General features: G+C 48.9%; 1 protein-coding gene across 6 annotated transcripts in view; it reads left to right on the top strand.

Annotated features, from left to right (window-relative positions):
• Positions 1-1,954: 1,954 nt before the first annotated feature.
• The window catches only part of LOC120471986 (von Willebrand factor A domain-containing protein 5A), a 40,394-nt gene continuing 18,092 nt past the window's right edge, over positions 1,955-24,256 (top strand). For 5 of the 6 annotated variants that reach the window (XM_089117391.1, XM_089117395.1, XM_089117393.1 and 2 more), the window contains exons 1-4: positions 2,015-2,142; positions 2,446-2,497; positions 6,987-7,189; positions 11,563-11,785. In XM_089117391.1, the coding sequence (XP_088973517.1) occupies positions 2,455-2,497; positions 6,987-7,189; positions 11,563-11,785 (469 nt within the window). In that variant the 5' untranslated portion in view covers positions 2,015-2,142; positions 2,446-2,454. Of the gene's footprint in view, positions 2,143-2,445; positions 2,498-6,986; positions 7,190-11,562; positions 11,786-24,256 lie in introns of all 6 variants that reach the window. The other variant, XM_089117392.1, reaches the window with a different exon arrangement.

Consider the following 24,256-nt stretch of genomic DNA (forward strand, 5'->3'; position numbering starts at 1 on the left):
TGAATCCGATGAATCTTTACAACAGATGTTAAAGGGTCTGTAACCCTTATACGCCAGGCCACTTATCAAGACGGTCAGCAAAGTAAACACTAGGCTGTTTGTCATTCACCTGTAATGAAACCAATTTATGTCACCGTTTCAAAATGGATCCCACTAGCCTGGATGCCAGCCCGAACTCCGCCCACAACATTTTTTGGTGGGGAAGTTCGGTCTGGACTCGATCCATTGAGGAGTAATTATGATCAGGCAAGAAATGAACGGGCCAATCAAATTGCCAGGGCGGGCTTTATACGATGATGGACAGATGATCTGCAGGGACGTAATCATCACGTTATCAAAGAGCGCTTGTCGAAGACGACTGCAGCTGGAGAATTGAGATGTATAGATCTCGCTCTCGCGTCTTTTGTAAAATAAATCGACAGCGCATTCATTTTAACAGACGAACAGAGAACTGCGATCAAGGCATTTGCCGATCGGAAAGATATTTTTGGCGTCCTTCCTACATGATTCGGGAAAAGTGTAACTTATCAGCTGGCTCTGACGGTCGTTAAGAAGATGGGACGTAATGAAAAGCCTGTGGTCGTTGTGGTTTCTCCTTTGGTCGCACTCATGGAGAAGTAAGGAAAAGAAGCAACACTCGTTATTTAACTTCTAAAATAAATAAAGTTAGGCTACGTTCTGGAGTTGAAAACTGCGCTATGCAAAGAAGTTGACGTACTGCGTTGCTCTGATTGGTTGTAGGTCTACCGACTATCCAATTGAGTTCAGAGGTTTTTTTTTCCTGGTTCGGTTACGACACACCTCATAATCAAAGCCCAACGGAGCGATATCAGACTCATATTCTTATTAGAAAATGAGTGTGACGAAGTCAGGCTAGGATCCCACCTTCTGAATGTATTATCGGGTACAAAAATGCAACTTTTCAGCAGCTGACTGACGTTAGATTAAGTCATTTTGACATGTGTTCTGAAATGAACACATCCTTCAGGGGCCGCAAAGCCAAAAGCTAAACAGTGCAGCTCGCTGTGTGTGTGTGTGTGTGTGTGTGTGTGTGTGTTTTTTTAGAACTTCAGTATAAACTGAACATTAGCAGTAAATTAACATTTATTATTGTAAAATATTTGATTCCTGCTGAATCCTACATATTTAATTGTAAATAGTATAGTATCTGAATAAATGAATCTTCCTGATGTCTTCATGTTTCAGTGTTTTACTTCATCTGTCTCGTTCACACCCAGAGCAAACAAAAGCATTCCTCTGACAGAGTCTATTGTTTCTTCATTCTTAGAGCCAACGGGTCTTTATGCATTCTTTGCTCATCATAAAGAGTCATTTTTTCTGGGCTTGAAAGGTATAAAGGTTGAAGACTGGGTGTTTTCCTGCTGCTCGTGACAGATGATCACATTAATGATTCGGATCTGATCTTCTTCTCCTGAAAGCAAGAGTGCTAGCGATGAGGCAAATATGTTTACAATGTAATCACCATCTGCAGGATGTAAAGTGTTCTGGTCTTCATGATAACCCTTTTGTAAAATCCCTTTAACATCCAATATCTGTAACGTGAACTTTGAACTCATCACATTAAAGCAGAAGTCACATCAATAGTCTGTTGTCTGTTATTTGACAGTTTATTGCATTTAATACATCTTTGGCATTTTTACCATCTTCACGACTGTTATTTGAAAACTCAATCCATCCAGGTTAACTAGCTGAAATAGTTGCTTTTAATAGGTCTTAAACAACTGTGTTAATAATAACCCAGAACTGATTACACAGTTTTGCTTGGATTACCAGTCCGGTGCTTTAAACAACAACAGCTGAGTCTGAATCTCACACTCTCTAGAGTAGGTACTTCTATAGTATGGGTGTGTGTAGAATGAATGTATTTTTTTTTTTTTTTTTTTTTGTGTAGAATGATTGTAGTCTGTGCATACTACTTTCGCCATGATGTCATTATCACTCGGCCTACAGCGTCATTGCGTCATTCATTCTTAATATTCATGAGCGCCTTTTCCTCAAAACTACTGCCTGATTCATTTCCTGCAAGTCATCCGATTCTTCCCGAAACATCTTTACACGGTCAGTCAGAGTCATTTTCATCCTATTTACTGACTGAGGGATCGCTAAAGATTTATAAAAGCAGTAAGACTTGATTCCTGTTTGTTTACCTTCACTCCCTGTTTACTTTCACTTTGTAATAAGCGAAATGAGATCGTAGAAATGATTGAATCTCTTTTAGTTTCTTATGAACTATTTTTAAAATTCCATCTAGCACCTTTAAAATGGTAAAGATTTACTATTCTTTAAATCGTGTGTGTTTACGATATTTCTGTACTGATACTACACGCTTGCAGCAGATGAAATGTAGGCCTAATGTAATAGAGGAATGTCGAATCAGACACATAAAATATAATGTTTATGAAAGCTGATTTGTTTGTTCCTCAGAGAGCCAGAATGGTGAACTGCTGCGGTCTCGTGTCGGAGAAAAATGTCCCAGGTAACGTTAAACTCTCCACTTCCTCATTACAAACAACTCTCTATATTGTTTATAATTCTTAAACCACGGGATTAAATTTGCATTAATTACTATTATTTAAGACAGCATGTTAGAGAATTATTGTGCTGTTTATAAGCTGGTGTGATATGAGAATGTGCTGTCTGTTTCTTTTTTTTTATTTAACACCAAATATGTCTTTACACAGTGGAAATTTAAAAATATGTATCATCTTCAAAGGCAAATAAAATTATATCTCCATTTTAAATGGACAGCATATTTAATTTGTCTGGTAATGTAATCTGAAAAGCATTTTTGGGGTCTATAAAAGTTAAATAAACATTTAATGATCTTTTCACATATATCTTCACTTATTAAAACTCTTCTGTCAGTGCACCGTATTAAACAAATGAAGTAAATCACTATATTTCCATTCAAAGGGAAGGAAACTGAAAGGCTTAAAGAGTAACTAAACACTAAACCAACTTTTTTTAGTTAATGATCTGTAAGAATGGATCTTTATTAATACCAGTCATTGATTCGAGTAACTTTTTTGACATTTGTGTTTAAAGTGTTTTATTTCTATAATATATGGTGTAAAAACGTCTTAGTGCTGCCCTCTTCAGGTTGAACGGTGGCTACTGCAGTTGAATTTTCCTAATGGATGTTCCGCACTTCGTGACGTACGCACGTTTCTGCTCACCACGCTCTTGGTACGAGCTACGCTCTTGGCAGTATAAAAAACAGCTTGTTTCGTCAAAACCAGTCAGGAGTTTTGACCCACACCGGCCCAAACTACCCAATCTGAGCCCACTGCCTGTTTCTGAGGGAGTGGTTTCATAGACTCAGGAAGTCGACCGGTCGTTCAGGGGACAGAGGAGAGCGCGGCTGACAATAAAGCTGAAGTTTATGAAAAATCACCCCCGCCATCTTCGTCACCCCCGCCATCTTCGTCACCCCTGCCATCTTCGTCACCCCCGCCATCTTCATCACTCTTCGTCACTCCCGCCATCTTCGTCACTCCCGCCATCTTCGTCACCCCCGCCATCTTCGTCACCCCCGCCATCTTCGTCCCTCCCGCCATCTTCGTCACTCCCGCCATCTTCGTCACCCCCGCCATCTTCATCACTCTTCGTCACTCCCGCCATCTTCGTCACTCTTCGTCACTCCCGCCATCTTCGTCACCCCCGCCATCTTCGTCACTCTTCGTCACTCCCGCCATCTTCATCACTCCCGCCATCTTCGTCACTCCCGCCATCTTCGTCACTCCCGCCATCTTCGTCACTCCCGCCATCTTCGTCACCCCCGCCATCTTCGTCCCTCCCGCCATCTTCGTCACTCCCGCCATCTTCGTCACCCCCGCCATCTTCGTCACCCCCGCCATCTTCGGCACTCCCGCCATCTTCGTCACTCCCGCCATCTTCGTCACTCCCGCCATCTTCGTCACTCCCGCCATCTTCGTCACTCCCGCCATCTTCGTCACTCCCGCCATCTTCGTCACCCCCGCCATCTTCTTCACCCCCGCCATCTTCTTCACTCCCGCCATCTTCGTCACCCCCGCCATCTTCGTCACTCTTCGTCACTCCCGCCATCTTCGTCACTCCCGCCATCTTCGTCACTCCCGCCATCTTCATCACTCCCGCCATCTTCTTCACTCCCGCCATCTTCATCACCCCCGCCATCTTCGTCACTCTTCGTCACTCCCGCCATCTTCGTCACTCCCGCCATCTTCGTCACTCCCGCCATCTTCGTCACTCCCGCCATCTTCGTCACCCCCGCCATCTTCTTCACCCCCGCCATCTTCTTCACTCCCGCCATCTTCGTCACCCCCGCCATCTTCGTCACTCTTCGTCACTCCCGCCATCTTCGTCACTCCCGCCATCTTCGTCACTCCCGCCATCTTCGTCACTCCCGCCATCTTCATCACTCCCGCCATCTTCTTCACTCCCGCCATCTTCGTCACCCCCGCCATCTTCGTCACTCTTCGTCACTCCCGCCATCTTCGTCACTCCCGCCATCTTCGTCACCCCCGCCATCTTCGTCACCCCCGCCATCTTCGTCCCTCCCGCCATCTTCGTCACTCCCGCCATCTTCGTCACCCCCGCCATCTTCATCACTCTTCGTCACTCCCGCCATCTTCGTCACTCTTCGTCACTCCCGCCATCTTCGTCACCCCCGCCATCTTCGTCACTCTTCGTCACTCCCGCCATCTTCGTCACTCCCGCCATCTTCGTCACTCCCGCCATCTTCGTCACCCCCGCCATCTTCGTCCCTCCCGCCATCTTCGTCACTCCCGCCATCTTCGTCACCCCCGCCATCTTCGTCACCCCCGCCATCTTCGTCACCCCCGCCATCTTCGGCACTCCCGCCATCTTCGTCACTCCCGCCATCTTCGTCACTCCCGCCATCTTCGTCACTCCCGCCATCTTCGTCACTCCCGCCATCTTCGTCACTCCCGCCATCTTCGTCACCCCCGCCATCTTCTTCACCCCCGCCATCTTCTTCACTCCCGCCATCTTCGTCACCCCCGCCATCTTCGTCACTCTTCGTCACTCCCGCCATCTTCGTCACTCCCGCCATCTTCGTCACTCCCGCCATCTTCATCACTCCCGCCGTCTTCTTCACTCCCGCCATCTTCATCACTCCCTCCATCCTGCAGTGGCATTAGGGCACCCATAACTCCGCTGGGCGGTGAGTAGGTAGTGCGGTAGGGTTAGGGTTAAGGCGAGGATGGTGCAGACCTCATTCCCATGCCGTTGTCTCTGGGGCCCCCTGCTGCTCCGAGATCCGTACAGCTTAGCCTGGAACCTCAAGGGACCAGTTACCATGTGTGCCATGGGCAGGCGTGTTGGAGATCTTGGCAGTGGCAGGGCTAAAGACTGCGACCAAATGGTCGCATTTTGCGACCAAAATTTGAGAGTGTGCGACTGAATTTTACATCCAGTCGCACATGTGCGACCAGTAAATTTGCCACACGTTAAAAGCGTGGAAGGAGCGCGTCAATGAATCCGTGGCAAGAATAGCGCGCGTAAACGTCTGTGGGAAGGAGACGGAGACAAATATCACAACCTGATGTGCGTCTGAGCAATCAGCGATCTATCGACTCGTTAGTCGTTACCTAGCAGCGAATGCAAACAAAATAAAAGTGGAACGAAAATATGCCACTCATATTTGATTAGGACCGGAGCAGCAGCAGCGACTTGAACCATTGACATAAAATAAAGCCCCGAACTTGCCAGTCGCGGGCCGATCTCGCTCACGCAACACTGTTGCTAGGAGATCCAGTGAAGAAATCAATTGAATTTGAATAACTCAGAATTAATAACATCAACACCACGAGATCCAGTGAGAAACACTCCGATTCGGCGCAGAGTTCTGTTATAAACCATATCAGATCAAACAGAGCTGACGTGGACACCAGGAGAAACACTAATAGAAGGCTTTCAGTCCACAAATCAGCCTAACAGAACCATGGATTTAGGTTAATGTAGCCTAGTAAGTTAACTCTAACCATAAATATGATAATGTGTAAGAAATAGTCAAATGCTTACAAATAGCCTACTACTACACATCTTTTCCCAGCACTTCAATAATATCAATATAAATGTTTTATTTTTTTGTATTTTTTTATGTGATTACCAACACTTTTTTTTTTAAGATTGTCCTAAAACGAAAAATTAAGATGTTGGAAAACTCTTATTTAAACACTTAAAAAATAATAATAATACCATTATAAACAGGATGTTTATTGGCTATTTTCAAAAATACATATTTTATATGTAGACATTATTTAATATAATAATTAATATTAAGACATTATAAATGATAATAACTAAAGTTAATTTCATCTACACCCTAAATTAAGCTTAGTGATTTATTGTCAGCCCTAGTGCTACCAGAATTTATTTTTTTTATTTTTTATTTTTGTAGTAGAACACGCTGTGAGTTCTCATTTGAGGTGATGCTGCCCTCAACTTTGAGTCTGGAGCCCTCTGAACTTAAAATAAAACAGCATATCATAATGTTAAGGCTATTTATTATTAAAGAATTTGTCAGTATTACAGTTATTTTGGGGGAAATGTGAATAATTTCATTGCAAGCTGATTTAAGGTGTGCCCCTAAATTTTCTGCTTGCGCTCCTAAAATTTTCAGTCAGGGGCAACAGCGCTCCTAGTCAAAACAGTTAGTCTGGTGTGTGTCAGTTCCTCAGATGTGTGTGTGTGTGTGTGTGTGTGTCTCAGTTCCTCAGATGTGTGTGTGTGTGTCAGTTCCTCTGATGTGTGTGTGTGTGTGTGTGTGTGTGTGTGTCTCAGTTCCTCAGATGTGTGTGTGTGTGTCAGTTCCTCTGATGTGTGTGTGTGTGTGTCAGTTCCTCTGATGTGTGTGTGTGTGTGTGTGTCTCAGTTCCTCAGATGTGTGTGTGTGTGTCAGTTCCTCTGATGTGTGTGTGTGTGTGTGTCAGTTCCTCTGATGTGTGTTTCTCTTCTCTCAGTTCCTCTGAAGAGCATCTCGGTGGAGCTGCAGGTTCGGGATCACGGGGTCTCCGTCAGCTCCAGTCTTCAGTATGTGAACGAGGAGGACGGAGCGCTGGAGGCCGTGTTCGTGTTCCCGCTGCCGGCCGACGCCGCCGTCTGCCACTTCAGCGCCCGGATCGAGGAGCAGGAGATTGTGGCGGAGCTGCGGGACAAGCAGAGCGTGAGTCTCCACACCCGAGGGACAGATTCAGATACACATGATGGATATCTGCGAAAATGTCATTATGTGATCAGTCTCAGTTTGCCAGACAGATGCTGGAGTTCAGTTCAAACCGGCTCAACACACACATCTGTCACTTTCAAACAAGCCTAGGAAATCTAAGCAAAGTTTTATACATGAGAATCTGTGGTTTTCTTAGATTTTTAAAATTTGTTCAAGTTATCGTCTACCGAAACCCACTTAATTCTGGAGAGATTGTGCTAATGCTGAATTTTGCCATGAATGCTCTTCTCTCCTTGATTGTGAAATCTGCAATACATCTCACTGGTTTCAGCTTTGCTGTAGTGTCTTCTATAGTTTAGGAGGCCCCCATGTGACCCTTTAGATTAGATTTTTTCCCACAGATTTGGAAAGGGCCAGTCAAATGTCTTATGAGGCTTTTGCAGCATCATGATTTACCTGAAATACAGCAATATTAATCAAAAGATGGCACTAAACCCGAAGGGGCGGGGCTAGGGGTGTGGCCACCAGTGACAAAGCTTGCCCCCCCCCCCCCTTACAACTCTTTATTATCTTGACCAGAATTGAGTTTTAGCCGTAGAACTGTTTGTTTTCGACCAGCACACGGGAGACTCTTCAGTGCAGATCAGCCAGGAGGAGCAGTTTCCCCCGACAAATCTCTGAACAGTTGCATACTTAAACATTTTTAATGTTTTTATTACATTAATGAACTGCCATCAAATGTATATGCTGCCATCTGAGCTCACAACATTAGGCACAATTTAAATGTTACTTTTTAATCCGTAATTGATCTGTTAAGTCCTGTTCATTTGTACTCAAAAACAGACGCCATTTTGCATTAGTTGCCAAGTACAAATGGAAATGGATCGCATTTAACTGTGTATAAAATTACAGATTTTAAATTCTGGATTTGTTTTATGTTCTGCCACTTTCATCGTATTTACTTTGTTGCACATGAGGATCCAAACGATTTTTTTCCCTTTGTAATGAGTTTAAGTATGATAGAATTGTTGCTGTTCATTTATTTTGGCAACTAATTGAATGTTAAACATTCAGTGTTTAATTTTTCATGTGAAAGTTTTTGAAAAAGATCAACACACATTGTTGAGTCTGACTTTCAAGAGCGATGGAACCGTTAGAGCGAGCTGGCAATGAAAGTGAAATCTTACACACTCCAGTCGGCGTTTAGTCATGGGTGTGGAAGTATTGGGGCTTCAGGAACACAGATGGAGCAGTGGTAAGAGATGTCGCCGTTTGCAAAGAAGACTGCTATGGTGTAATACATGCATTATGTTAATAAAATACTCGGCCGACGTGAGCGAACGGCCCGAGGCCAGTGGTGTGAGTGATAATGAACGTCACCTGTGAGACGCACCGGTCTCGCATCTCTCACGGAGGAGCAGAAGCATAAAAAGAGGAGCGATGAGCTGAAGATCGAGAGACCGCTGCGTCTCACGGGTGACGTTCATTAACACTCACGCCACCGGCCTCGCGCCATTCTCGCACGTCGCCCGCGTCCTGCTCGCCACAAATGCTGTTTCTGTATTCGCAATAAAAGGATATTTATTTATTTTTATTTAAACTTAATAGATATCATGTAAAAATATCTAGAATGAATCGAATCGTAATGCGGCAAATTCTGAAGTATCCTCAAGTCACCTTTATTTATATAGCGCTTTTCACAATACAGATTGTATCAAAGCAGCTTCACAGTGATAACATGAAAATAGTATAATACAGTTCAATAATATTGTTGAATAGTAAATGTCCCCAACTAAGCAAGCCAAAAGCCAAGGCAACAGTGTCAAGGAACCAAAACTCCATCAGGGACTGAATGGAGAAAACACCTCGGGAGAACCCAGACTCAGTCGGGGTCAGTTCTCCTCTGGCCAACGGAGGAACAGTGATTACAAAACAAATTGGATCAAAACATTAAGAGTATTTGTCCATTTCCATCTGTTTGGAAGTCGAAATAATCACGGCGGTTTTAATCACTAACCCTAACCCTAACCCTTGTTCCGCATTTATCAATGAGAGCATATGGTGTAATTAAGATATATTTTTAAGATGGAAAAATGCGGTTCTACAGATACTAGACGCATGACTTTCAAATGAGAGATTGGTATCAAAGAGCACACCCAGGTTCTTAACCAACGACGAAGCCTTAACAGAGCAGCCATCGAGTGTTAGACAGTATTCTAGGCTGTTATGTGTGGAAGTTTATTGTCCAATAATTATAATCTCTGTTTTTTTCAGAATTTAGTAGTAGGAAATTACTAGTCATCCAATTTTTTATACCAGCTATGCATTCCGTTAGTTTTGTGAATTGGTAAGTTTTGTTAGGTTTTGGAGAAATATACAGCTGAGTATCATCAGCATAACAGTGAAAGCTAATTCCATGTTTCCTAATGATATCTCCTAATGGCAGCATGTACAGAGTGAACAGCAGCGGTCCTAGTACTGAGCCTTGTGGGACACCATACTGAACTTGTGATCGATAAGACATCTCTTCATTTACTGATACAAACTGATAACGGTCAGATAAGTGTGATTTAACCCATGCTAATGCAGATCCACAAATGCCAACATAGTTTTCTAGTCTATTTAAAAGAATGTTGTGGTCGATTGTGTCGAATGCAGCACTAAGATCAAGTAACACTAATAGAGAGATACAACCACGTCGGATGATGAGAGCAGATCATGTGTGACTAATGAGAGCTGTCTCTGTACTATGGTACGGTCTAAATCCTGACTGGAAATCCTCACAGATATCATTTCTTTCAAGAAAGGAACACAGTTGTGAGGATACTGCTTTTTCCAGTATCTTTACTGGAATTAATGATATTAAGAAGAGGATCTATGACCTCCGGAAGCATCTCTTTCAGTAGTTTAGTCGGTATAGGGTCTAGCATACAAGTTGTTGATTTAGATGAATTAACGAGCTTGCAAAATTCTTCCTCCCCTATAGCAGCAAATGAACCAAATCTTTCCTCAGGGAGACAACAGTGCACCCCCTGATGCGATACTGTAGTAGACGGTTGCATAGTTATAATTTTGTCCCTGATATTATCAATCTTATAAGTGAAGAAATTCATAAAGTCATTACTGCTGTGATGGTTGGACACTTCTGGGCTTGAAGCCAGGGAGCAGAGGGGGTGCATGTTGTGTCAGGAGTCAGTTTGAGGTTAAAAGTAATGATGAAGTGGTCTGAGGTGTGCAGTAGAGTAACTAACGTGTTGTCCGTGCAGCAGCAGCGTGTGTAGACACGGTCCAGTTGGTTACCTGATTTGTGAGTAGCCGTACTAGACACTCGCTTGAGGTCAAATGAGGCCAGTAGAGTGTTGAAGTCCGCAGCCTGGGTTTTATCAAGCTGGATGTTGAAGTCACGAGTAGGACCAGAGGAGGGCCGTCCACAGGGTAGTTTAAGACTAACACGTCTAATTCTAAGAAGTTACCCAGTTGACCTGGGGTACGATAAACAACTACAAGGTGGATTTTAATTGGGTTAGTAATTACTAACAACAGTAATAACTGTTGCCAGTTAGAGATGGGAAAGGATTACATTTCCATTCATTTGAGAAGCAGACCAGTACCTCCACCCCTCCCAGTTGGGTGAGGGCACTAAGGGGTGTGGGGAAAAGTGAAATGAATGGAGAGTGCTGCAGGAGTGGCAGTGTCCTCAGGTTTGATCCAGGTCTCATTTAGGGCCATGAGGTTGAGACTTTGATGAGTAGCAAGAGATGAAATAAAGTCTGCTTAGTTTACAGCAGATTGGTAGTTCCAGAATGGAGATTAAGTAGTAGAGGACATAGGGATAATATGCAGATTGTAGGGATTGTGCTGCCTCCAATGTACAGAGCGCGATGTAGCAGTTGGCAGTAATATAAAAGATTTGAAAGCACATGGTGAATTCAGTTCACTAAATTAAACAAATGAGAACAAGCTGTACAGAAAGGAAAGAAATGGGGGAAAGCAATACTGTGATTTGTCGGTGTCTTTGCTCGGTGGAGTCGCGCAGGTCGAGTCGCTGGTCTTTACACTCTTCGCTCTTCATACGATGAGGGCTTCACACAAGGGCTGCCTAACCACTAACCAATTATATACATGCCTAATACTGTGTTAATGAATAGAGCAGGCCACGCCCTAATACTTTGCAAAGTGAAACTCAAAAGCCACGCATGATGTGCGACAAACAAACAAACAAGACTTCAGCACGTGTTTTACCACGGTAAACCCAGCAAACAAAACAAAGGTATCCTAGCAACAAAGAACCATGTTAAAATATAGTGAGAAAAGGAAACACTCACGAGCTGATGTCTTCTCCTGTTGCTTGACCGCTTCTTCTCTTGCAGGCACGGGATCAGTACGATGATGCTGTGAGTTCGGGTCAGCAGGCGTTTCTGCTGGAAGAGAGCGATGAGAGTTCAGATGTCTTCAAACTGAGTGTCGGGTGTTTGTCTCCGGGTCAGAGCGCCGTCATCAACATCGTCTATGTGATGGAGCTCAGCGTTCAGGCCGACCACGCACTGCGCTTCTGTCTACCGGCCGTACTCAACCCCAGATACACACCCTCAGGTGCGGTTTAACCCCAGATACACACCCTCAGGTGCGGTTCAACCCCAGATACACACCCACAGGTGCGGTTTAACCCCAGATACACACCCACAGGTGCGGTTCAACCCCAGATACACACCCACAGGTGCGGTTTAACCCCAGATACACACCCACAGGTGCGGTTTAACCCCAGATACACACCCACAGGTGCGGTTCAACCCCAGATACACACCCACAGGTGCGGTTCAACACCAGATACACACCCTCAGGTGCGGTTTAACCCCAGATACACACCCACAGGTGCGGTTCAACCCCAGATACACACCCTCAGGTGCAGTTTAACCCCAGATACACACCCACAGGTGCGGTTCAACACCAGATACACACCCTCAGGTGCAGTTTAACCCCAGATACACACCCACAGGTGCGGTTCAACACCAGATACACACCCTCAGGTGCAGTTTAACCCCAGATACACACCCACAGGTGCAGTTTAACCCCAGATACACACCCACAGGTGCGGTTCAACCCCAGATACACACCCACAGGTGCGGTTCAACACCAGATACACACCCTCAGGTGCAGTTTAACCCCAGATACACACCCTCAGGTGCAGTTTAACCCCAGATACACACCCACAGGTGCGGTTCAACCCCAGATACACACCCTCAGGTGCAGTTTAACCCCAGATACACACCCACAGGTGCGGTTCAACCCCAGATACACACCCACAGGTGCGGTTCAACCCCAGATACACACCCACAGGTGCGGTTCAACCCCAGATACACACCCACAGGTGCGGTTTAACCCCAGATACACACCCACAGGTGCGGTTCAACCCCAGATACACACCCACAGGTGCGGTTCAACCCCAGATACACACCCTCAGGTGCAGTTTAACCCCAGATACACACCCTCAGGTGCAGTTTAACCCCAGATACACACCCTCAGGTGCAGTTTAACCCCAGATACACACCCACAGGTGCGGTTCAACCCCAGATACACACCCTCAGGTGCAGTTTAACCCCAGATACACACCCACAGGTGCGGTTCAACCCCAGATACACACCCACAGGTGCGGTTCAACACCAGATACACACCCTCAGGTGCAGTTTAACCCCAGATACACACCCACAGGTGCGGTTCAACCCCAGATACACACCCACAGGTGCGGTTCAACCCCAGATACACACCCACAGGTGCGGTTCAACCCCAGATACACACCCACAGGTGCGGTTCAACCCCAGATACACACCCTCAGGTGCAGTTTAACCCCAGATACACACCCACAGGTGCGGTTCAACCCCAGATACACACCCTCAGGTGCAGTTTAACCCCAGATACACACCCTCAGGTGCAGTTTAACCCCAGATACACACCCTCAGGTGCAGTTTAACCCCAGATACACACCCTCAGGTGCAGTTTAACCCCAGATACACACCCACAGGTGCGGTTCAACCCCAGATACACACCCTCAGGTGCAGTTTAACCCCAGATACACACCCACAGGTGCGGTTCAACCCCAGATACACACCCACAGGTGCGGTTCAACACCAGATACACACCCTCAGGTGCAGTTTAACCCCAGATACACACCCACAGGTGCGGTTTAACCCCAGATACACACCCACAGGTGCGGTTTAACCCCAGATACACACCCACAGGTGCGGTTTAACCCCAGATACACACCCACAGGTGCGGTTTAACCCCAGATACACACCCTCAGGTGCGGTTCAACCCCAGATACACACCCACAGGTGCAGTTTAACCCCAGATACACACCCACAGGTGCGGTTCAACCCCAGATACACACCCACAGGTGCGGTTTAACCCCAGATACACACCCACAGGTGCAGTTTAACCCCAGATACACACCCACAGGTGCGGTTCAACCCCAGATACACACCCACAGGTGCGGTTTAACCCCAGATACACACCCTCAGGTGCGGTTCAACCCCAGATACACACCCACAGGTGCGGTTCAACCCCAGATACACACCCACAGGTGCGGTTCAACCCCAGATACACACCCACAGGTGCGGTTTAACCCCAGATACACACCCACAGGTGCGGTTTAACCCCAGATACACACCCACAGGTGCAGTTTAACCCCAGATACACACCCACAGGTGCGGTTTAACCCCAGATACACACCCACAGGTGCGGTTCAACCCCAGATACACACCCACAGGTGCAGTTCAACCCCAGATACACACCCACAGGTGCAGTTTAACCCCAGATACACACCCACAGGTGCAGTTTAACCCCAGATACACACCCACAGGTGCGGTTTAACCCCAGATACACACCCACAGGTGCGGTTCAACCCCAGATACACACCCACAGGTGCAGTTTAACCCCAGATACACACCCACAGGTGCGGTTCAACCCCAGATACACACCCACAGGTGCGGTTTAACCCCAGATACACACCCTCAGGTGCGGTTCAACCCCAGATACACACCCACAGGTGCGGTTTAACCCCAGATACACACCCTCAGGTGCGGTTCAACCCCAGATACACACCCACAGGTGCGGTTTAACCCCAGATACACACCCACAGGTGCGGTTTAACCCCAGATACACACCCACAGGTGCAGTTTAACCCCAGATACACACCCACAGGTGCGGTTCAACCCCAGATACACACCCACAGGTGCGGTTTAACCCCAGATACACACCCACAGGTGCAGTTTAACCCCAGATACACACCCACAGGTGCGGTTCAACCCCAGATACACACCCTCAGGTGCAGTTTAACCCCAGATACACACCCTCAGGTGCAGTTTAACCCCAGATACACACCCACAGGTGCGGTTCAACCCCAGATACACACCCTCAGGTGCAGTTTAACCCCAGATACACACCCACAGGTGCGGTTCAACCCCAGATACACACCCACAGGTGCGGTTCAACCCCAGATACACACCCACAGGTGCGGTTCAACCCCAGATACACACCCACAGGTGCGGTTTAACCCCAGATACACACCCACAGGTGCGGTTCAACCCCAGATACACACCCACAGGTGCGGTTCAACCCCAGATACACACCCTCAGGTGCAGTTTAACCCCAGATACACACCCTCAGGTGCAGTTTAACCCCAGATACACACCCTCAGGTGCAGTTTAACCCCAGATACACACCCACAGGTGCGGTTCAACCCCAGATACACACCCTCAGGTGCAGTTTAACCCCAGATACACACCCACAGGTGCGGTTCAACCCCAGATACACACCCACAGGTGCGGTTCAACACCAGATACACACCCTCAGGTGCAGTTTAACCCCAGATACACACCCACAGGTGCGGTTCAACCCCAGATACACACCCACAGGTGCGGTTCAACCCCAGATACACACCCACAGGTGCGGTTCAACCCCAGATACACACCCACAGGTGCGGTTCAACCCCAGATACACACCCTCAGGTGCAGTTTAACCCCAGATACACACCCACAGGTGCAGTTTAACCCCAGATACACACCCACAGGTGCAGTTTAACCCCAGATACACACCCACAGGTGCAGTTTAACCCCAGATACACACCCACAGGTGCAGTTTAACCCCAGATACACACCCTCAGGTGCAGTTTAACCCCAGATACACACCCTCAGGTGCAGTTTAACCCCAGATACACACCCTCAGGTGCAGTTTAACCCCAGATACACACCCACAGGTGCGGTTCAACCCCAGATACACACCCACAGGTGCGGTTCAACACCAGATACACACCCTCAGGTGCAGTTTAACCCCAGATACACACCCACAGGTGCGGTTTAACCCCAGATACACACCCACAGGTGCGGTTTAACCCCAGATACACACCCACAGGTGCGGTTTAACCCCAGATACACACCCACAGGTGCGGTTTAACCCCAGATACACACCCTCAGGTGCGGTTCAACCCCAGATACACACCCACAGGTGCAGTTTAACCCCAGATACACACCCACAGGTGCGGTTCAACCCCAGATACACACCCACAGGTGCGGTTTAACCCCAGATACACACCCACAGGTGCAGTTTAACCCCAGATACACACCCACAGGTGCGGTTCAACCCCAGATACACACCCACAGGTGCGGTTTAACCCCAGATACACACCCTCAGGTGCGGTTCAACCCCAGATACACACCCACAGGTGCGGTTCAACCCCAGATACACACCCACAGGTGCGGTTCAACCCCAGATACACACCCACAGGTGCGGTTTAACCCCAGATACACACCCACAGGTGCGGTTTAACCCCAGATACACACCCACAGGTGCAGTTTAACCCCAGATACACACCCACAGGTGCGGTTTAACCCCAGATACACACCCACAGGTGCGGTTCAACCCCAGATACACACCCACAGGTGCAGTTCAACCCCAGATACACACCCACAGGTGCAGTTTAACCCCAGATACACACCCACAGGTGCAGTTTAACCCCAGATACACACCCACAGGTGCGGTTTAACCCCAGATACACACCCACAGGTGCGGTTCAACCCCAGATACACACCCACAGGTGCAGTTTAACCCCAGATACACACCCACAGGTGCGGTTCAACCCCAGATACACACCCACAGGTGCGGTTTAACCCCAGATACACACCCTCAGGTGCGGTTCAACCCCAGATACACACCCACAGGTGCGGTTTAACCCCAGATACACACCCTCAGGTGCGGTTCAACCCCAGATACACACCCACAGGTGCGGTTTAACCCCAGATACACACCCACAGGTGCGGTTTAACCCCAGATACACACCCACAGGTGCAGTTTAACCCCAGATACACACCCACAGGTGCGGTTCAACCCCAGATACACACCCACAGGTGCGGTTTAACCCCAGATACACACCCACAGGTGCAGTTTAACCCCAGATACACACCCACAGGTGCGGTTCAACCCCAGATACACACCCTCAGGTGCAGTTTAACCCCAGATACACACCCTCAGGTGCAGTTTAACCCCAGATACACACCCACAGGTGCGGTTCAACCCCAGATACACACCCTCAGGTGCAGTTTAACCCCAGATACACACCCACAGGTGCGGTTCAACCCCAGATACACACCCACAGGTGCGGTTCAACCCCAGATACACACCCACAGGTGCGGTTCAACCCCAGATACACACCCACAGGTGCGGTTTAACCCCAGATACACACCCACAGGTGCGGTTCAACCCCAGATACACACCCACAGGTGCGGTTCAACCCCAGATACACACCCTCAGGTGCAGTTTAACCCCAGATACACACCCTCAGGTGCAGTTTAACCCCAGATACACACCCTCAGGTGCAGTTTAACCCCAGATACACACCCACAGGTGCGGTTCAACCCCAGATACACACCCTCAGGTGCAGTTTAACCCCAGATACACACCCACAGGTGCGGTTCAACCCCAGATACACACCCACAGGTGCGGTTCAACACCAGATACACACCCTCAGGTGCAGTTTAACCCCAGATACACACCCACAGGTGCGGTTCAACCCCAGATACACACCCACAGGTGCGGTTCAACCCCAGATACACACCCACAGGTGCGGTTCAACCCCAGATACACACCCACAGGTGCGGTTCAACCCCAGATACACACCCTCAGGTGCAGTTTAACCCCAGATACACACCCACAGGTGCGGTTCAACCCCAGATACACACCCTCAGGTGCAGTTTAACCCCAGATACACACCCTCAGGTGCAGTTTAACCCCAGATACACACCCTCAGGTGCAGTTTAACCCCAGATACACACCCTCAGGTGCAGTTTAACCCCAGATACACACCCACAGGTGCGGTTCAACCCCAGATACACACCCTCAGGTGCAGTTTAACCCCAGATACACACCCACAGGTGCGGTTCAACCCCAGATACACACCCACAGGTGCGGTTCAACACCAGATACACACCCTCAGGTGCAGTTTAACCCCAGATACACACCCACAGGTGCGGTTTAACCCCAGATACACACCCACAGGTGCGGTTTAACCCCAGATACACACCCACAGGTGCGGTTTAACCCCAGATACACACCCACAGGTGCGGTTTAACCCCAGATACACACCCTCAGGTGCGGTTCAACCCCAGATACACACCCACAGGTGCAGTTTAACCCCAGATACACACCCACAGGTGCGGTTCAACCCCAGATACACACCCACAGGTGCGGTTTAACCCCAGATACACACCCACAGGTGCAGTTTAACCCCAGATACACACCCACAGGTGCGGTTCAACCCCAGATACACACCCACAGGTGCGGTTTAACCCCAGATACACACCCACAGGTGCAGTTTAACCCCAGATACACACCCACAGGTGCGGTTCAACCCCAGATACACACCCTCAGGTGCGGTTCAACCCCAGATACACACCCACAGGTGCGGTTTAACCCCAGATACACACCCTCAGGTGCGGTTCAACCCCAGATACACACCCACAGGTGCGGTTCAACCCCAGATACACACCCACAGGTGCGGTTCAACCCCAGATACACACCCACAGGTGCGGTTTAACCCCAGATACACACCCACAGGTGCGGTTTAACCCCAGATACACACCCACAGGTGCAGTTTAACCCCAGATACACACCCACAGGTGCGGTTTAACCCCAGATACACACCCACAGGTGCGGTTCAACCCCAGATACACACCCACAGGTGCAGTTCAACCCCAGATACACACCCACAGGTGCAGTTTAACCCCAGATACACACCCACAGGTGCAGTTTAACCCCAGATACACACCCACAGGTGCGGTTTAACCCCAGATACACACCCACAGGTGCGGTTCAACCCCAGATACACACCCACAGGTGCAGTTTAACCCCAGATACACACCCACAGGTGCGGTTCAACCCCAGATACACACCCACAGGTGCGGTTTAACCCCAGATACACACCCTCAGGTGCGGTTCAACCCCAGATACACACCCACAGGTGCGGTTTAACCCCAGATACACACCCTCAGGTGCGGTTCAACCCCAGATACACACCCACAGGTGCGGTTTAACCCCAGATACACACCCACAGGTGCGGTTTAACCCCAGATACACACCCACAGGTGCAGTTTAACCCCAGATACACACCCACAGGTGCGGTTCAACCCCAGATACACACCCACAGGTGCGGTTTAACCCCAGATACACACCCACAGGTGCAGTTTAACCCCAGATACACACCCACAGGTGCGGTTCAACCCCAGATACACACCCTCAGGTGCGGTTTAACCCCAGATACACACCCTCAGGTGCGGTTCAACCCCAGATACACACCCACAGGTGCGGTTTAACCCCAGATACACACCCACAGGTGCGGTTTAACCCCAGATACACACCCACAGGTGCAGTTTAACCCCAGATACACACCCACAGGTGCGGTTCAACCCCAGATACACACCCACAGGTGCGGTTTAACCCCAGATACACACCCTCAGGTGCGGTTCAACCCCAGATACACACCCACAGGTGCGGTTTAACCCCAGATACACACCCACAGGTGCGGTTTAACCCCAGATACACACCCACAGGTGCGGTTTAACCCCAGATACACACCCACAGGTGCGGTTTAACCCCAGATACACACCCACAGGTGCGGTTTAACCCCAGATACACACCCACAGGTGCGGTTTAACCCCAGATACACACCCACAGGTGCGGTTTAACCCCAGATACACACCCACAGGTGCGGTTTAACCCCAGATACACACCCACAGGTGCAGTTTAACCCCAGATACACACCCACAGGTGCGGTTTAACCCCAGATACACACCTACAGGTGCGGTTCAACCCCAGATACACACCCACAGGTGCAGTTTAACCCCAGATACACACCCACAGGTGCGGTTTAACCCCAGATACACACCCACAGGTGCGGTTTAACCCCAGATACACACCCACAGGTGCGGTTCAACCCCAGATACACACCCACAGGTGCGGTTTAACCCCAGATACACACCCTCAGGTGCGGTTCAACCCCAGATACACACCCACAGGTGCGGTTTAACCCCAGATACACACCCTCAGGTGCGGTTCAACCCCAGATACACACCCACAGGTGCGGTTTAACCCCAGATACACACCCACAGGTGCGGTTTAACCCCAGATACACACCCACAGGTGCGGTTCAACCCCAGATACACACCCACAGGTGCGGTTTAACCCCAGATACACACCCTCAGGTGCGGTTCAACCCCAGATACACACCCACAGGTGCGGTTCAACCCCAGATACACACCCACAGGTGCGGTTTAACCCCAGATACACACCCACAGGTGCGGTTTAACCCCAGATACACACCCACAGGTGCGGTTTAACCCCAGATACACACCCACAGGTGCGGTTTAACCCCAGATACACACCCACAGGTGCGGTTTAACCCCAGATACACACCCACAGGTGCGGTTCAACCCCAGATACACACCCACAGGTGCAGTTTAACCCCAGATACACACCCACAGGTGCAGTTTAACCCCAGATACACACCCACAGGTGCGGTTTAACCCCAGATACACACCCACAGGTGCGGTTTAACCCCAGATACACACCCACAGGTGCGGTTTAACCCCAGATACACACCCACAGGTGCGGTTTAACCCCAGATACACACCCACAGGTGCGGTTCAACCCCAGATACACACCCACAGGTGCGGTTTAACCCCAGATACACACCCACAGGTGCAGTTTAACCCCAGATACACACCCACAGGTGCGGTTTAACCCCAGATACACACCCACAGGTGCGGTTTAACCCCAGATACACACCCACAGGTGCAGTTTAACCCCAGATACACACCCACAGGTGCAGTTCAACCCCAGATACACACCCACAGGTGCGGTTCAACCCCAGATACACACCCACAGGTGCGGTTTAACCCCAGATACACACCCACAGGTGCAGTTTAACCCCAGATACACACCCACAGGTGCGGTTCAACCCCAGATACACACCCACAGGTGCGGTTTAACCCCAGATACACACCCACAGGTGCAGTTTAACCCCAGATACACACCCACAGGTGCGGTTCAACCCCAGATACACACCCTCAGGTGCGGTTTAACCCCAGATACACACCCTCAGGTGCGGTTCAACCCCAGATACACACCCACAGGTGCGGTTTAACCCCAGATACACACCCACAGGTGCGGTTTAACCCCAGATACACACCCACAGGTGCAGTTTAACCCCAGATACACACCCACAGGTGCGGTTCAACCCCAGATACACACCCACAGGTGCGGTTTAACCCCAGATACACACCCTCAGGTGCGGTTCAACCCCAGATACACACCCACAGGTGCGGTTTAACCCCAGATACACACCCACAGGTGCGGTTTAACCCCAGATACACACCCACAGGTGCGGTTTAACCCCAGATACACACCCACAGGTGCGGTTTAACCCCAGATACACACCCACAGGTGCGGTTTAACCCCAGATACACACCCACAGGTGCGGTTTAACCCCAGATACACACCCACAGGTGCGGTTTAACCCCAGATACACACCCACAGGTGCAGTTTAACCCCAGATACACACCCACAGGTGCGGTTTAACCCCAGATACACACCTACAGGTGCGGTTCAACCCCAGATACACACCCACAGGTGCAGTTTAACCCCAGATACACACCCACAGGTGCGGTTTAACCCCAGATACACACCCACAGGTGCGGTTTAACCCCAGATACACACCCACAGGTGCGGTTCAACCCCAGATACACACCCACAGGTGCGGTTTAACCCCAGATACACACCCTCAGGTGCGGTTCAACCCCAGATACACACCCACAGGTGCGGTTTAACCCCAGATACACACCCTCAGGTGCGGTTCAACCCCAGATACACACCCACAGGTGCGGTTTAACCCCAGATACACACCCACAGGTGCGGTTTAACCCCAGATACACACCCACAGGTGCGGTTCAACCCCAGATACACACCCACAGGTGCGGTTTAACCCCAGATACACACCCTCAGGTGCGGTTCAACCCCAGATACACACCCACAGGTGCGGTTCAACCCCAGATACACACCCACAGGTGCGGTTTAACCCCAGATACACACCCACAGGTGCGGTTTAACCCCAGATACACACCCACAGATGCGGTTTAACCCCAGATACACACCCACAGGTGCAGTTTAACCCCAGATACACACCCACAGGTGCGGTTCAACCCCAGATACACACCCACAGGTGCAGTTTAACCCCAGATACACACCCACAGGTGCAGTTTAACCCCAGATACACACCCACAGGTGCGGTTTAACCCCAGATACACACCCACAGGTGCGGTTTAACCCCAGATACACACCCACAGGTGCGGTTTAACCCCAGATACACACCCACAGGTGCGGTTTAACCCCAGATACACACCCACAGGTGCGGTTCAACCCCAGATACACACCCACAGGTGCAGTTTAACCCCAGATACACACCCACAGGTGCAGTTTAACCCCAGATACACACCCACAGGTGCGGTTTAACCCCAGATACACACCCACAGGTGCGGTTTAACCCCAGATACACACCCACAGGTGCAGTTTAACCCCAGATACACACCCACAGGTGCAGTTCAACCCCAGATACACACCCACAGGTGCGGTTCAACCCCAGATACACACCCACAGGTGCAGTTTAACCCCAGATACACACCCACAGGTGCGGTTTAACCCCAGATACTAGGGGTGGCACGGTACATGAAAAAACACCCGAACCGTTCGGTTCGCTTGTCTCGGTTCGGAGCGTCTGTGCGTCTCACGGTTCGACGCATGCGCAATGTAACCTCGTGCCCGTATGTGACGTGTGTTTTCTTTTCGCGCGACATAAGCTTGTTCGACTTGGACCGGCGCTGCACAGAGCGACCGGTGAATAACATCACACTAGAGCGGGAACGACGGCTCCGTCACTCACTTTCGCGGTATTTGATGTCATTACCGATCGCTCTGTGCAGCGCCGGTTCAAGTTAGTAAACAAGCCAGTAAAAGTGGAGTATGGAGCGCTGCAGGTCACGGCACGCGGAGAAATGGCAAGTGGGAGAGATGAGGGAGTTGGAGGATGCGCCAGCGTCCTATAAGTCTATAAGTCCGGTGTGTGGGGACATTTTTGATTTCATGTTATGGTATTTTAATATAACGTTACAGTGGCACTTTATGTTTAGATAAGAGCTTCAGTCAAATGTTTCCAAATCCTGCACTTTAATTTAAACTGAAAATAAGGTACCCTCACTTTTTGGGAATAGAAGCATTGTTGATACTGTTTTTTGTGTTGAGGTTGAACTTTTCACTTTATGTTTATGGCCTTTGCTATTTCTATAGACTAATTATAGGCAATGAGGTTTCATGTATATTGACTTATTCATAAAAGACAGTGTAGTTCCTCTTTTTTTCTTTTAAAAGATAGAATTTTTGTAAGAGCTACAAAAGTTGTCAGTTCATAAATGCAAGTTAATTTCTTTGTGTAAATAAGATTTGTGTGATAAAAATGCACAAGTTCTTGTAGAGATAGTGATACACATTCTCCTTTTTTTTTGCCAAATAAACGAAAAGCATGTCAATTTCTTCTCTCTTGCTGTGTCAAAATCTCACCTAGCTTTCCTCTGAGATAGTCCCAAAATGTGCTTAAAGTCAAAGAGTCAAATTCAGTTTGTGCATGATTGCATGAATATAATTTTTTTTATACTGTATCCTAAAGTGTGGATAATTAAGCTATATATCACATGATGAAGTACATTTCTGAAGTGTTAAAGATTAAAAGAAAAAAATAACAAGAACCGTACAGAACCGAAAACCGTGACACTAAAACCGTGATACAAACCGAACCGTCGGTTTCGTGAACCGTGCCACCCCTACCAGATACACACCCACAGGTGCAGTTTAACCCCAGATACACACCCACAGGTGCGGTTTAACCCCAGATACACACCCACAGGTGCAGTTTAACCCCAGATACACACCCACAGGTGCAGTTCAACCCCAGATACACACCCACAGGTGCAGTTTAACCCCAGATACACACCCACAGGTGCGGTTTAACCCCAGATACACACCCACAGGTGCAGTTTAACCCCAGATACACACCCACAGGTGCAGTTCAACCCCAGATACACACCCACAGGTGCGGTTCAACCCCAGATACACACCCACAGGTGCGGTTTAACCCCAGATACACACCCACAGGTGCAGTTTAACCCCAGATACACACCCACAGGTGCAGTTTAACCCCAGATACACACCCACAGGTGCAGTTCAACCCCAGATACACACCCTCAGGTGCGGTTCAACCCCAGATACACACCCACAGGTGCAGTTTAACCCCAGATACACACCCACAGGTGCGGTTTAACCCCAGATACACACCCACAGGTGCAGTTTAACCCCAGATACACACCCACAGGTGCGGTTCAACACCAGATACACACCCACAGGTGCAGTTTAACCCCAGATACACACCCACAGGTGCGGTTTAACCCCAGATACACACCCACAGGTGCAGTTTAA

This window comes from Pimephales promelas, chromosome 11, assembly GCF_988280905.1.
Source record: "Pimephales promelas chromosome 11, fPimPro1.hap1.1, whole genome shotgun sequence".
NCBI lineage: Eukaryota > Metazoa > Chordata > Actinopteri > Cypriniformes > Leuciscidae > Pimephales > Pimephales promelas.